This window comes from Gavialis gangeticus, unplaced genomic scaffold (genome assembly GCF_001723915.1).
Source record: "Gavialis gangeticus isolate Ggan-Ray unplaced genomic scaffold, GavGan_comp1, whole genome shotgun sequence".
Classification (NCBI taxonomy): domain Eukaryota; kingdom Metazoa; phylum Chordata; order Crocodylia; family Gavialidae; genus Gavialis; species Gavialis gangeticus.
In genome coordinates, this window is record NW_017729013.1 from 7129704 (window position 1) to 7145487 (window position 15784).

The following is a 15784-nucleotide window of genomic DNA, read 5'->3' on the forward strand; positions in this document are numbered from 1 at the left end:
ATCATGCACAGATGATGCCCATCCAGAGCTGCCACTGGCATGGAAGAAAGGAAATAGCCCTTCCTAGTTTGCACACTCCTCTTGACAAAGCAAATGGCTATGGGGCTGAAATGTCACTGTCCAGCCACAAGAAGAAGAGATCAGATATGACAAACAATTACTCATACAAACAAAGCTTGGGTCTGGAAAAAAAAGACAGCAGCCTGTGACAGTAACACCAATTTGTTGTCACTAGGTCTTTATTGAGCTTCATGCATTTTTGGAAAGAGCATCTCATCTTCCAAGTGCTGGGCAATTTTTTCCACTATGGGTATTTTTCAACTACTGATCCAAACCCGCCTTTGAAAAAGATGACAAGCAATGATTGCAGTGAAAATAGTAATTTAACTGTCTTATGCCTGTGCTACCTACCACCTCAGCAGCAGAAGAAAGCGCTGACAGCCTTCTCTGCTCACCCACATGGACCATCTGCAAACAAGCTGAGATTCTTGAGACTGTTTACTAGTTAAACTAGAAAACTTGTTTCATGTTTTCAAAGTCTGAATTTTAAATAACTTTAATGAGCTGTACGGCCAAACTTTAGATGTACCTCGAAAAAGGCTTTGAACCGCACTCGGCTGCATAATGTAGTAACCTAAAATCCCCGGATATTGAAATTCCTTCCTTCTGCTGTCTCATGATACCTTCTTAGGATCAAAGGACTTGGCAGTAGGGATAAGACTATCCTGCACTACGACTGTAGCTTAAAAGCAGCAAACTCACCAACTAAAGGAGCCATCCCATGGATTTAGAGCAAATGGTGCAAGTCCCTGCCTTCACATCCCCCCTTCTGAATTACACTGTATCACTAAGACTCAAAGTCATATACTGAAGGAACTGATTGAGAAGGACACTATAGGGTTCTGAGTAAGAGCTTAATCTGGTTCTAAAACAGGTGGAATATTCCTGGTTTATACTAGTAATGCTTTATTATTCATAAAAACACCTATCAACGAGTTTATAGCCCCAGCTCTTATGCTGCACAGGCTTCCTGCTACAGAGGTAGCAGAACATATACAGGCATTAGCAAATATAATACTTGGAAATGGACTGATTTTATCTCCCTTACCTGAAGGGTCTGAGAAAGCTTTACAAAGTCTCTCTGTACTTGCTCACTGACATCTAATTCAGTCTGCAACCGCTGAGCTTTATTCTTCTCTTCAAACATCAGCTGCTCAAGGTTAGCCTAGAAAAAAATTAGTTCCTGATGTGTATTCACAGAGAAGTGGAGCATGTACAGACTCCCAAATAAAGTATGAGCTGAGAAGTAGAAAACCTAGGTAGTACCACACAGGCACTGCATGAAAGAGGATCCCCTCCCTGGGCCTTGTTTTTCCCATCTATGAACAGGAGAATCTCAATTATCTGAAGTCTCAGGGGCTCAAACTGAGGGCTTGATTAAATTAGAGCTGTTTGTATATTAAGAAACTCTGTATTGAAGTCTATCAGAAGAGACAGTAGCCTTACAGTTTTAAGTCACTATAGTTTAGATTACTGACTATTCCCTACTGCTTTCCCAAATACAATTTTACAGTAACTTGGAATGGGGCTTTCAACAACTGTGCTAGGCAGACTACCGCATTGCCAGGACACCTTTTGACTTTCAGAGAATTCTTCTTGTGTTGTCCCTGTGAGGACTACTTTGTTTGACTGCCACACTGATCTTCCAAGACTAACATGCACAAGACAGCTTGCCTTTGAAAATCTGGTTACCTTAACACACGCACACAACATAGATTCTACCTTTGCAGCAGTTTCCTTCTTCAGATGCTCTTCCCAAGTTTTGTTCATTTCCTGAAGACTCTCCAGCTGCTGTGTTTTCTCCTGCAAGGTGTTCTCCAACTGTAAAATCAAAGAGGACAACAGGGTTTTTCATCAGTTCATTTTTCACAACTGACATGCATTCAGCACACTACCATGAAGCAATTGGTATAAATGCCTTTAGCCTTTATAAATGTGCAGAAACACCAACATTAAACCATGTCACTTATACTTTTCTTCCCTGAAACTGGAAGGAAAGGCGGTGCCTAACAGTGTTTAGCTTAAACATTAGTTAAAGAATAAATATTTTAGGGAAAAGGGTCAACTACTAAGGTGTCAAAATGTTACACTGTTCCCAGCATTATAATTTGCCCTTCCAAACTTCAAATACCTTCTTTTAAAACCATGCTGGTCTTTACAAGACAGAAGTATGTAAGCTCACAACTTGCAGTAAGGCTTTTATCAAACTGATACAAAGGAACAGAGTAGTTAACAACTTTAAAGTTATCCAGTTAGGTTTATAACTGCTTGTGTACTTCCTTACATTAGGCCAACTAGTTAGTCTCCTTGTACAGAGTCCTTCTACATACATGCATAAAAATGTTGCTAGTGACAACTCAAAGGCAACAAGAAAAAACAAGTTTATCTTTTCTGATATGAAGGAGACAGATGCTCATACCAGTTCAGAGCCAAGGAGAACTTGTTACCCTGTTATCAGACTCCTCAAGATTCTCTTTCCTGCACATTATACAGAAAGTTAAAATTCCTATATTTAAGCTTGTAAAACTCTTACAAATTGATCACATTGACTCCTCACCTGTTCCTTTTCCACTTTTATTCTGTCCAGTTCAGCTCGCAGACTGAAAATGGAAGCTGTAAAACAAAGCAAAACAAGCTTCATCACTGCACTGGCTTCTTCAGGTTTTAAGACCCAGTTGTTATCTATCAATGGTTTAACAAAAAAATCTAAAAATATTGTGTCCTAGCAAGTGTGCCTACAAACCCATATACATATAGGCCCCAACCCGGAATCTGACTGTTCACTGAGCACATTACCATTCTGCCTATTATGAAGCTCTTCTTTTTCAACAAATAACCCTGGCTGTCTCTTCAGCAGGTAAATAGTCTCTTAAGGCAGGTATCAAAATTGCCATTATCGCTATTCCTGCTCAGTAGCCATGGGGTGAACTTCTCCCCCTCAGCCTGTTCCATTTTATCCATGTTGTTATACTAAGCCCGTCTGAAACAGTTACATGTTCAGGAAGAAACATCTCCCTTCATTTGAATGTTTAAACATCACTCTCTCGGGACATGAACCACTATTATTAAAAGATCATTAGTATTATAAAGTTAATCTACTGTGATTTTAATAAAATGTGTCCTTCTTCAGAAGCCTTAGGGCTCTGTTTTATAATGGTGGTTTACTACAGCCTCTTTTTCCCCCTTTCTACATGTCCTGGCTGAAGCTTTTTATCAATGCAGACTCCTGGACAGATCTGAAAGCGTAAGTAACAATGTTGTGACAAAAATGAAGTACACCCAAATCTACTTGAGCTAGCCCTGTCAGCGCACAGTACTTTCAGCTCCGACTGTTACATTTACCTTGCTGACATCTGGAAGATCTGAGGAAAATCAGCTACTCTTCCAAGAGCAGGACTCACAGCTTCCACCAACCTGGGCAGCCTAAGTTACCCTCCCTGCACCCACCTTGCAGCTTGTCCTACTTCCAATCAAGTACCCAGCTGTCCGCAGTCTCAGTGAACTTGAGCAATGTGCAAAACTATTACTTTATCTCATCTCCCATTTTCCTATGATTTTCCCCTTTTACTTTTCAAAGATATGGGGGGATAAACAACTTATTTCATTCTTATGAGCGCTACTTTGAAGGGAGACTTAAAGTTTTTCTCTTTGTTTGTAAAACTAAAAGCAGAAAAGATAAAAGGTAGCAAAAGTAATCTCAGGACAGAAAGCAGAATTCTGTTTTGCTTTTTTTCTTGTTTGCATTTTATCTCCTACTGCAAAATCTTTGAGATACAAACCTGTAGTAACACACAAAGTCAACAACTGCACCTGTGTTTAATTCCTATAGGCACTTCTGTTCTAATCATTTAGACAAACCTATACAAAGCAGCTTCTATTCTTTTTAACATCGCCTTGTTTGCTATTCACCTGTCTGCAGGATTCTCATTCCCCTTCACAAGTGTGATGACCCTCAGGAGCTAAAGCAAGTAAAAGTTGTATTGCTGAAGTCTAAATGAGATACTGCTCTCTCCCCCACTAAATTACCCTGGTAGTTTTCCTGGCAACAAACTAATGGGTGACCTAGTTCAACAAATTCATGCCTTAAATTCACATTTATGTATTACACAGACTGAAAAGAACCTGTGAACTCCCACATAACACAGGAAAGTGGTATCACCACAGTTTTCCATATATATTTAAGTAAAACAACTACACTAAACTAAGAAACATACCTCAATGCAAGAAAAAAAGAGGAACCACCCAGTTCCTGTTTACTACTTTTAACTGCCCTTAAGTATCAGGTCTATGGTACACCAGAAGCTACTACAGCCATATTTATAAGAAAAATCTTACAATACACAGCCACGTTTGTCAACTGAAGGGCACTCTCAGATGCACACTTTTGTGCGTTTTCTATAAGCATGTCAAGTGTGCATGCTGTATTAACATCTTATGAAGAAAATGTGGATACCTTGTACTTGTTACCCCTAAAACCAAAATCCTAAAGTGCCTTCCATTTTCCAACAGCAATCCTCTTTTGGGAGTAATTTTTCCTCTCTCACCTATTTCCTCTTTGCAATTCTCTATTTCCATCTGTAAAGTTTCTTCTATAGTTTCCTTCAAACATTGTTCAGCTCGAATCTGTTCTTTTAAGAATAAGATTTCTGCCTTAAGTCTTTCTTCAAGGTGCTCTGCTGCAGTCCGTACACTAATGATGTCCTCACGGTATTTTAATAGCAATTTACGGAGTTCCTAAATGGAAGATTAACGAGAAGTTATTTAACAACAATATTTTCCTATATGCAAAGATACACACTCAGGCAAAAGACAGAGATGATAACTTGTTTTATCTCCATAACTTCTCTGTATTCTGCCTCAGCTTCTCAATTGACTCCTAAATTTTTTTAATGATTCAGCAAACCATTTGTCTGAAAAGCAAATAAAATGTTTGCAAAAAACTTTATCTTCTCTTTGTATCTGCCTACTGTTACTCTGACACCCTTGAGTATGAGGAAGGGATATCTAGTGACAACTGAGATCTACTACTCCTCAATGCTGAGGATTATGGCTCATTCTTAACCTTCAATCACTCCTATGCTTAGTTTACATTCACAAGTGGGATTATATGTATATCTGAACAACAGTCCGCAGGGGCAAAGGCTTTAAAATTTAGGCTACAACAGGTTCTACAACTTTACCAAGATTTTAGGTACCACACACATTTATTTCATTTTTTTTCCTGTATAGTCTTCTAACAATTTTAAAATCATTACCTCCATGGATTCTGGCAGAATGAAGTCTTCTGCATTCTGTAAAGACTCATGCAAGCTATGCTTTCCTTGAAGGCTTTCATTATCTTTCTGTAATCTCACCAACTCCTCCGAGACCTCCTCCCTTGACTGTGTCAGGACAGCCTTCAATGTAAAGAGAAGAGCACAAAATTATGACCTAAAAACTGTGCTTGGGTCTATTCGTATCCAATTGATCATTGTGCTTCCAGTGCTTTAGAAAGGCAGGACAAATTACATTTTTTGAGAAAAAAGGGCAAAAAGGTGGCAATATGGATCATCTCCCTCTGTTTAGCTTTAGTAATTTCAGTATTAGTAAAAAGCAGAAGTAAAAAAAAAAAAAATCAAACTTAAGAGCACAATAATAAGCAAGAGAGTAGGCTATAACTACATCACAACCATGTATCTGCCAATTTTCTTGACTTTAACTGATAAATTGCATGTGTCTCTCAATTCAGTTTTTCAAATCGTAGGTGGAACTGTCAGCAGAGTCTAATAAGATCAATAAGACCTTGTTTTAAGTGGATCCCAAGACTTAAACCAAGGGGTGTCAAAGACAGAGCCCACAGAACACTATGATCCTGCCCACAGTGCTGCCTGACACTCTTGGACTGGCCTCATGGGCTGCAGGCAGCCCATGCGCTGGCTTCGATCCTGTGTGCTGTATGTATGTGCCAAAAAGGCTCTGGGCTGGTCCAGGCACATGTTAGAGGCAACATGAGGGGCTGCCCTACAGTGCACACTGAATGCGGCACCCAGGCCTGATTGACCTTAGATTTATGGCCTACTTGGCATGCCTACCCCAGGCTGTAGGCTCAATCTGTCCTGCAGACTGACCCCGTGCCCCTCACCTGTCTCATAGGGCCAGATAAGTTTGATGCCCCTGACTTAAGCCATCTGGGCTGAAATTTTCCATGTCACACTGGTCCCAGGCTCACACTTTTAGTAAAAATTTCAGCTGAAATAGTCAAGCAATTTCCAAGACTGAGGTTACCAGGAAGATGCACTGCCTGTGACCTTTTCTCTCAAAAGCTCTCATGCCTAGGTTTTTTGCCACAGGACCTAGACATTTGGCAGGGGGGACCTCTGTTTCACTGATACTTTTGCCTTCTTGAAAATCTACCCAAACTCAGCCAAGTTTTAAGCCTTTGAAAACTATTGTTTGCAGAGGCTTGGAACAGACTTGCTAGACTGTCAGAGTTAAGATCACCATATTCCACCTCTGCTACGCACACTCCAGTGCAGGGCTGAGAAGGACTTTCCTTGAAATTGCAGCTCTGGGTTGCTGCAGGCTATGCTGGGTCCAGGTACTGAATCTGAGAACTGGCAGCCAGTCTCTCCTATTCTCTCAGTGCTTATACTGTTGATGTGCAAGGAGTCTGGAAGAAGCAGCCCAATTCAAACAAAGAACCGGGTCCTTCTCAACCTGGAAGGACGTGGGAAGTGGGGTCCCACAGGGCTCGGTCCTTGGGCCCGCCCTGCTCAACATCTTCATCAGTGATTTGGATGAGGGGGTGCAAAGCACCCTGTTCAAGTTTGCTGATGACACTAAGATGTGGGGGGGATGTGGGCACAATAGAGGCTACAGTTGGACCTAGATAGGTTACAAGGATGGGCAGAGGAGAATAGGATGGGGTTTAACACAGACAAGTGTAAGGTGATGCACCTGGGGAGGAACAATCGGCACCATACATACAGGCTGGGGAACTCCCCTCTTGTCAGCACGGAGGTGGAAAAGGATCTGGGAGTCATTATTGACTCCAAGATGAACATGAGTCGGCAATGTGGGGAGGCGGCTAGGAAGGCCAACTGCACCTTGTCGTGCATCCACAGATGCATCTCGAGCAGGTCCAAGGAGGTGATCCTCCCCCTCTATGCGGCACTGGTCAGGCCGCAGCTGGAGTACTGCGTCCAGTTCTGGGCGCCGCACTTTAAGAGGGATGTGGACAGCATCGAGAGGGTCCAGAGGAGGGCCACTCGTATGATCAAGGGACAGCAGGGTAGGTCCTATGAGGAAAGGTTGCGGGACCTGAACCTGTTCAGCCTTCAAAAGAGAAGGCTGAGGGGGGATCTTGTGGCCTGTTATAAACTGGTTAGGGGGGATCAGCAGGCGCTGGGGGAGTCCCTGTTCCCCCGAGCGCCGCAAGGAGTGACCAGAAACAACGGTCACAAGCTGGCGGAGGGAAGATTTAAGTTGGACATCAGGAGGCGCTACTTCACGGTCAGGACGGCTAGGGTCTGGAACCAGCTTCCAAGTGAGGTGGTGCAGGCTCCCACCCTGGGGGTTTTTAAGAGGAGGTTGGATGACCACCTTACTGGGGTCGTTTGACCCCAGTACTCTTCCCTGCCATGGCAGGGGGTCGGACTAGATGATCTGCTCAGGTCCCTTCCGACCCTAGGAAGTATGAAACTGCAACTGGCTTCTACCCCAGTCTACTTACCATGCCAGAGAAGGGTTGGGGAAGCAGACCGGATCAAGAACCTGGGGACAGACATAGCCAGTAGGAATGAAAGAGTAGGAGTATGGCAACTGAGGCCAGAGGGCAGCAGAGAGACTGGATGAAAAGCTAGGGAAAAAAGGGCAGGGCAGGAACTGACTGGGTGAAAGAGACTGGATCTGATATGAGAAACCTGTGTAGTGAAGACTGGGACTGTCCTGGTGAGACAAATAGTACTGAGAAGAGAAGCCAGGGGTATAAGTGAACAGACACAACAAAGCAAAAGGGTGCCAAGCATGGGGGTGATAAGGAGAGGCAGAAGAATATGTCCAGTAGAGCACATTCTCCTTTAGAGCCTGAAATAAAACCCAAGATTTCAGTCTCACCACTCTGCTGCTGACAGCAGATATCTGTGAAAACCACTGACAAAGTGAGTTAAGCCCCCATCTGATGGTCCATGTAGAGGGTGAGAAATCTACTACTTGTATCAGTTACTCCATTTGCTCAAGTGGCAGAGGTCTGTGTGGTGGCTCCAAAAGGTTTAACACCATGCTGATAAAACCATGTGGTTGCTGACAGGATGTCGCATGATGGGACTGTTTTTCAGTTTGCTTATTAAAAACCTAGGAAGTTGCACACAAAAAAACACTATATTAAGATATTATTAACAGTGCCAAATCAAACCTGCAAGATAGGAAATGCCCGAATTAAGGTTTCCTGTGCAAATTCACTGCATATGCACATACAGGCCACATTGCGATATAATGTTTTATCACATGAATAATTTTTTCCAAAGGACCCTCTCTCATTCAGGTCACAGGATGAACCTGCGGTGAGGATGAATTAGAGCTGTAATGGGAAGGAAACTTATCTGTAAAACTCTGGCTTTATTTATTTAAAAGGCTGGAAGGTGGCAGGAGAGGATGGACTCTTGGCTGAAGTTGCAGAAAGCTTTCCCAAGGAACTAGATTTTATCCCTACTTTCTGCTACTGATGTTCTATATAATTTTAGTCAAGTCGTTTAAACCCAATGTTTCATCAGTGGTCATTAATTTATATATTCCTTGTTTGCTGGGTGCCAGGTTGGATAGCATGAAGTCAAATTGGGAGAAGTGCCAAGCAGTCAATTAAAACTGAAGTCACAGGGAACTGTGAATGCTAACTAATACTTAACCCTTAGTTAGTAGTAGGTAACCCTTGGTACAGGTGGTGCCAGAGCATGGCATGCAAAAAAGCATTTTGCTTGGCTCATGTGCCTTGGGGCAGATGGTGGGGAAGGGGCTGGGGCTGCACTGCCACAGCAAGGATTGAGCCCCTTGAAGTTCCCCCACAGTCCATGCCCTTGGCACACCAACATTTTACAAGTTGAGGTTGTGGGCGTTTTTGGCACTTTGCCCAAAAACGTTGCTGACTCCTGTTCTATGTTATGTCTCATCTCTGGGAGAGGGGAAATATCAGTCACTAAGTATCTCACATCCAGCACCTGAAGTATGTTGACCCATTTGACTTTGACCTCACTGCCTCAGTTCCTCATTCATTTCCTTGTTGCCTGTGGGCATTGTAAAAATATACTCATTAACACTGGTAAACTACTGTGAAACTACAGTAATTAATACCACAAAAGCCCAGGAGAAAATTAATTCCGTTTCTGGAGCTGAGTCAGAATAGTACCTGGTAAATATGACAACACACCAAACTGCTACTGCTAAGCACGCACCTGTACGAAGTGTAGGGTACACTTCATACAGCTGGGCAAAGAATACAGACTCATATAGTTAATGACTATTATACTGAGGTGGCAAAGGCAACCTTATTTCTGAGATTCCTTAATCTCGCTAGTGCTCGACTTTGCAACCTTAACAATGTTCTTTTAACATAGTTTTGTGTGCGTATTCTGTTCACTGCATGCATTTTACTATTTATGGTAGCTTCAGTAAAAAAATAATCTTTTTTTCTGAAAACAAGTTCCATCATGCTGCTGCAGGTCATGGACCTGTCCTCCTTATAACTGCTGAGTGCAACAGGTCCGTTCCCCAGCATACCATGTATATGGAAAAGAGGTCAATCCCTAGCTCCAGCAGTTTGGAGAGAGTAACAGACCAGGAACCCCTGATCCAGAACTTCTGGCAAAACTGCATCAGTTAAAATGGCTTCTTAGAAAGGTGGAGAGGGAAAAAATGGCAGAGTGGGGAAGGATGACACCTACAAGCAGGCTCTCCCTGCTACATGGTGACAAGTACACACAGTATGGCAGCACAGAACCTGGAAAGGCTTGTAAATACTATAGGCTTCATACCTCTTTTTTAATTAAATATACCCACATGTAAAAACCATGGTTATCTTATCTTAGCAGGATGTGCTAAACAGCAAGAAACAGACAAAACACTGGTCACTTAATCAAGTCCACAGTGCATCATGCAGCACTTTTGAAGTGAAATTTAAGATTAAAGTTTCTTTACCATTTGCTCCTGAACGCTTCTCTTTGCATGGGAAAATGCCTGATGTAATTCACGGAGTAAAGTCTCAGACTCTTGACATCTAACAAGAAGTGAAGAGATCTTCAGGGGGAGGGGGGAAAAAAACAAAACAGATCAAACACATAAGGATACACTTCATAGTTAAAGCAAAGTAAAACAGTTTTTAAAAGCACCGAAGCATTCCCTTTCTCTCATACCTCACATATATTTTATACATTGCAGCTTTGTATTTATTGAAAACAACTTTTTTTGGTGTATTGGCAAATAAATCATGATTTCACCATAAGAGAGACTATAATTCAATCTGATCAGTTAAAATTAATAAGACTCTGTATTTGTATACGATTTATATATTAATCTTTTATTGAAAACTAACAATGAAACAGTAGCCAATTCTGGTCACCTCAAATACAGACATTTCAGACTTTGGCAGAAAAGACAAAAGAAACCAAAGAGCTAAAGAAAAAAATAAAACAATGAAAAGAACAAGTTCAGTGGAAATACTGCAAAAAGGGTTTTTAAATGTATTTAATTACTAATCCAGAAAATTTCCTCTGAAATTGCCTACTATGCTCACTGGGCATGGCCAGAGGAGCGTGGATGTGCGGTATGTGGTTCAGCAGACCTGTCTGCGGTGCCACACACTGCACATGCAGGTATTCCCTGTGCTGCTACTTTGCCAAAAACAGTGGGGTGGCGCATGTGGCAGCAGCATGTGCCTGTCAAAACTGGAGTCTGGCCAGCTGTAGCCACACTCTGGAGGCTGGCCAGGCTCCCTGCTGCAGAAGCACCATGGCTGCAGCTCCCAGAGCCCCAGGTAAGGCTACTGGGACAGCATAGCTGATGGCCCCAGCCTCCATTACCACACCTTGGGTAACCTGGCACGTGCCAGAGTGTGCGTGGCATGAGCATTCACCAGGGACAAGCAGCAGTAGCACAAGGGAAACTCACATTCCTGCTTGTGGGGATGTGCCCATTGGGTGTATCTACACGTGTTTTACTGTGGAGTAGACCAATTAGCTCCACAGTAAAGTGTCACTGGCTACACGTGCACCTGTATTAGGGCACAATAAACTAATTAACTCTGCTGTAAGATAGTACTGTCCAGAACAAGTACTATCCTATAGCGGAATAGTTACGAGTGCCAAGAAAAAACCACACGTAGACAATGACAGTAGCTGGTTGAGGCATGAGGGTACTACAGTGCAGGGGCTGCCTGCTGGCTAGCCCTACACTGTAGCACCCTTATGACCCAACCAGCTCCTCCACAGGATGCTGAGCTGGGGCTGAGCAGCCCCGGGCTGGCAGGCCGACACCCAGGCTTCCTGCAAACTGGGGCTCCTCCACCTTGGCTCAATGTGCTGTGGTCTTGGGCATACATGTAAATGCTGTGCCCGGGAGTAATAAACTCTGGTGCAAACTGTGCCAGAGGTTTTTGTTACGTGCTAATTGCATGTGTAGATGCACCCACTGTTTCTATAATATTACACCACAAAAAAAAAAAAAAAAAAAAAAAAAAAAAAAAAAAAAAAAAAAAAAAAAAAAAAAAAAAAAATCAAATGGCTCATGGGTTGCAGTATGTTACTATACATAAGTGTTTTCAAAAGGCTGTACATTGCAGGATTAATTATCCTTTATTACTTTATCTGTGGTAGCATCTAGTGGTCCATGCTACATCAGGACCCCTTGTGCTAGGGACGGTAAAAACAAAACATAAATAAAATATTCTCAGATTGCAAGCTTCCCACTAAAGGCTCCTGCTCTCAAGGCTCAGAAAAAAAGAGGCATGTACTTTGATTGACCATAATCTATTCCCATCCACTCAGATGCATAGTAAATGTTTGTCTCCACCTTCACTCAGCCTGTCAAATGTTGGCAAGGTAAAATAGTATGTAGGAGATTACCCAGAAAAAAGTTAAGTGCACAATTAATGTCACGTTCCTATGTTTGATTCATTACTTCTGAGACTGAAATACTACTCATCGAATCTAATCATTAAAATTTAGAACTGATTTTTTGCAAGAATACTTGAAAAGGAACACCTGATCTAGCATCAAAATGTTCCAGTCTAATGAGATACAAAAATAATCCCAGGTAACTGTAAAACAGATGTGCATAGATACTTACAGCACACAGCATAAATACAGCCATATCCCCAGCTGGAATGGGTCTTAAACCCCCTTTTGAAGAGAGCATTTAATAAGCTTGTTCACCAAATTGTTTCTGTTACAATTAGAGTGTCTTTACTGAGCAAAGAACTCAGAAATGGATGATAGATTAAGCCAACTTGAAAAATAAACTTGTTCTGTCAAAGTGATAGCTGACTTTTTGGCATTCTGTTTTAAGAAATGGTCTGAATGTTGAATTACCATGGGGAGAGAGACAGAACTAACAGAAGGCTCCAAGAACAAGGAGCACTGGAAAGAAGCCAGTCATAATTAAGTGGGCTCAGAGAGGGAACTTTCAAGCCAAAATGGGTAACAGATGAGAGTAACAATATATGCCAGATGCTTGTGTAAGGAGTTTGACAGGATGTCAGTTCACTGGAGTACAGAGTACAACCCGTGTGCAATTTTTCACTTCAACAGCTCTAGGGTAGAGCAGGGGTTCTCAAACTTTGTGGTACCGTGACCCGGAGTGATGGATGGTGGCGGTGGGGAGCTTGCACATGGCAACCGCCGCTGTCATCCACCATTCTACGCTGCCGCAGTGCATCGCTTCTCTGCGCCACTGCACGTACCTCCTGGGAAGTTTGTGGCCCCCTTTTAAATTGCTCATGACCCCCCAGGGAGTCTTGACCCACAGTCTGAGAACCCCTAGAGTAGAGAGTCCGCATGGTTCCTAAATCTTTAAAAACTTTAATTATCTTGGAAAACACAAAAATAATGTTCCTTTGGAAGAATCTCTTTCTTTATTGAACTGAGCTTGTTCATACCTGATTAGAAGAGTCTTCAGCACTTTGCTTCATGTAATCCTCCAACTCCTGTTTATCTTTCATTGTTTTCTCCAATTGGTCATTAGCCTGCCTCAGCATCACCTGCAGCTTTTTCACCTACATGGTTTGAACAAAAGAAATGATGCAGCTTTCCTTTTAAAGAGTATAAAAACATTCTGAGTTTAGCATTAAGAGTCACAAAAGTCCCTTTGTTGTTCTGAGAAACACCATGCATCACTGATTAGCCCCATAATGGAATGCAGAACACTAGACTGCAGTAGATCCCTATTTCTTTCATATTACTCAGAAGAGAAGAAAGATGGCCTGTAACAATTCAAGACCTGTTCTTCTTTAGTACACAGGTCCAGTGACCCTATATACTTTGCAGGGCATAAAAATTAAAATAGCAACTGTTTTGCTTTCTGAAGAAAGTCACTAGAATTTCAAAACATCAAATGCTTTTCTACCAAATAGGTACAGAAGGCTATTTAATCCATACTCTTCTCCCTCCCCCAACCTTGTTTTTTCTTTTTGCCAGTCATAAGGTCTTTTGTTGCAAGGCTACATAAACCCCAGCAACACAGCATGTAATTGTAGGAACTGTCTGAGAAATATGCATAAGTGAGGGCAAATGATTTCACACACCCAAAGTAGCAAGTCAGATTATGGCAGTAAATTGAAGCAAATTTCCCAGAATGTGAAGTAGGTTAACTTCCCAAAGCTAAAACCAGATGATTACAAGTGCAGATGGTTAATTGTTACATTCTTGGTAGCTTCTACAGCTACAAAGTCTGACTACAGACAAACAAAAAGCCCCACCTGATCTCTTGTCTCAGCTTCCTGAATCTGGATACCTTGCAACTGCTTCTCGTAATTCGAGCACATATCGCAGCGTCTACCCAGCTTGTTTCCTGCATTCTGCACCTGGGGAACAAAGTTATCACTTGCCACAAAGACTACTGAACTCTATAAAGGAACATGCAAGCAAGCGGTATAGATATTCAGGCACGTTGTGTGATCCGAGAAGGTTACTGTCAATAAGAGACAGTGGCAGAAGTTAGGTGGCAGCAGGCTGAAGTTTTTTTGCTTAAATAACAATATAAATTCTAGATGTCATATGTTAGGATTTCCTGGCACAAAACCCACTGCCAAAGTAAGAGAGAAGCTCAGATATGCAAGAGGTTATCATGTCATTCAACATTTGAATGACATTTGTTTTCATGCTCATAATTAGGTACCATTTCAGAGTAAAGAGGCATCAGTCAGCGAGCAAGAATTCAACAAGCTATAGCATTTTTCCACATAATTAAATGTTATTACAAATTAAACAATGTAGGAGACAGCCCTCAGTAGTTGGTCATTTTAACTTTAAAATGATCTATTAAATTGAACACATTCAACTCTGTTAGCCAATATGTAGGCATATTCTACAGCTAACTAAAAAGATTTTTATTTGAGGCAAGAACAGTGATATAGTAGCAATTTGGGAAGCAGACACATTGTACACTGGAATATTTGGGAGTTATAGCTCACTAATGAGTGATGACACATCTGTGAAAAGACATGTCAATCTGTTCATACTCTTCTCAGTCTTTAACCATATATACACACTAATAGTGTTAAAGAGGTCAGGTCACTATATAGTTTGAGGATACTGATCTTCACAGATCACGTGATTTTCTCTTCTACAAGCACACTGGACTACTGGCTACTGCAAGTACAGATTTACAGGCACAATTCAACCAATGTCAGAGCTGTCACTTATAACGATGCATTTACAGAGTGATATCAACTCAACCTCTTAAGGAGCAGTTCCACCGTATTCAGAGCTAGAGGAACAGGCACTGAATGTGTGGTGAGGGCATCAGTTTCACTACTGCAACAGAAGGTATCTAGGGGTGCAGCAGACTGAGGATATAAACGACTGAGATATGAAAAGTCTTCCATAAGAAGGGATTAAACTGCCAGTCTTTTCAGAGAGGAAGCCAAAAGGAGATATGGCAGCAGTATACAAGATAATTGATAGAAACATGAATAAAAACGCATTTACTTTTTACCATCTTGTACCATCTACACTTTTCCCAAAGCCTGACAAAGGGACTTTGATCCCGAAAGCTTGCAGAAAAGGACAATTTTCTTGCCATTTTCCAGCTGGTCTAATAAAAGGTATCATTTTGGAACCAAGAGTTCTAGTTTTTTGTGTGCCTTTTTGTCTCAGACTAACACAGCTACCAAGTACACCCCTTTACATCAGCTTATATTTGCCGCACAGTAAATGGGAATAGGTCGATGTCTGCATGTGCAGGCATTAAGGCACATTAACACTGTGTGGACTGACCTGGGACTGAAAATTAGTTCCAAGTCAGTCCACACATACAGTGCTACTGTGCAATAAGGCATCTTCACATGTGTTACCATGCAGTAACTAATTAGTAGAGGTGCACTGGTCCAATATTGAATCAGCACCGATATAAAGAAAATTGGCTGAATCAGAAATCAGCTCAACGTGGCTGATAATTTGGCTGACAAATGCCCGTGTGTGCCTGTAGCCGCAGCGCAGCATGCAGACAGCAAGGAGCACAGCCTGGCAGTGTGGAGAGCTAC

The 15784-nt window shown here is 42.0% G+C and overlaps 1 protein-coding gene across 1 annotated transcript in view; it reads right to left on the minus strand.

Annotated features, from left to right (window-relative positions):
• RABEP1 (rabaptin, RAB GTPase binding effector protein 1) overlaps nt 1-15784 on the minus strand; it is a 148592-nt gene that overhangs the window by 3793 nt on the left and 129015 nt on the right. The window contains exons 10-17 of the mRNA XM_019511438.1: nt 14000-14104; nt 13181-13297; nt 10228-10326; nt 5316-5456; nt 4605-4794; nt 2618-2673; nt 1783-1881; nt 1109-1225 (exon numbers count right to left, since the gene is read on the minus strand). Of these exons, the coding sequence (XP_019366983.1) occupies nt 1109-1225; nt 1783-1881; nt 2618-2673; nt 4605-4794; nt 5316-5456; nt 10228-10326; nt 13181-13297; nt 14000-14104 (924 nt within the window). The remainder of the gene's footprint in view (nt 1-1108; nt 1226-1782; nt 1882-2617; nt 2674-4604; nt 4795-5315; nt 5457-10227; nt 10327-13180; nt 13298-13999; nt 14105-15784) is intronic.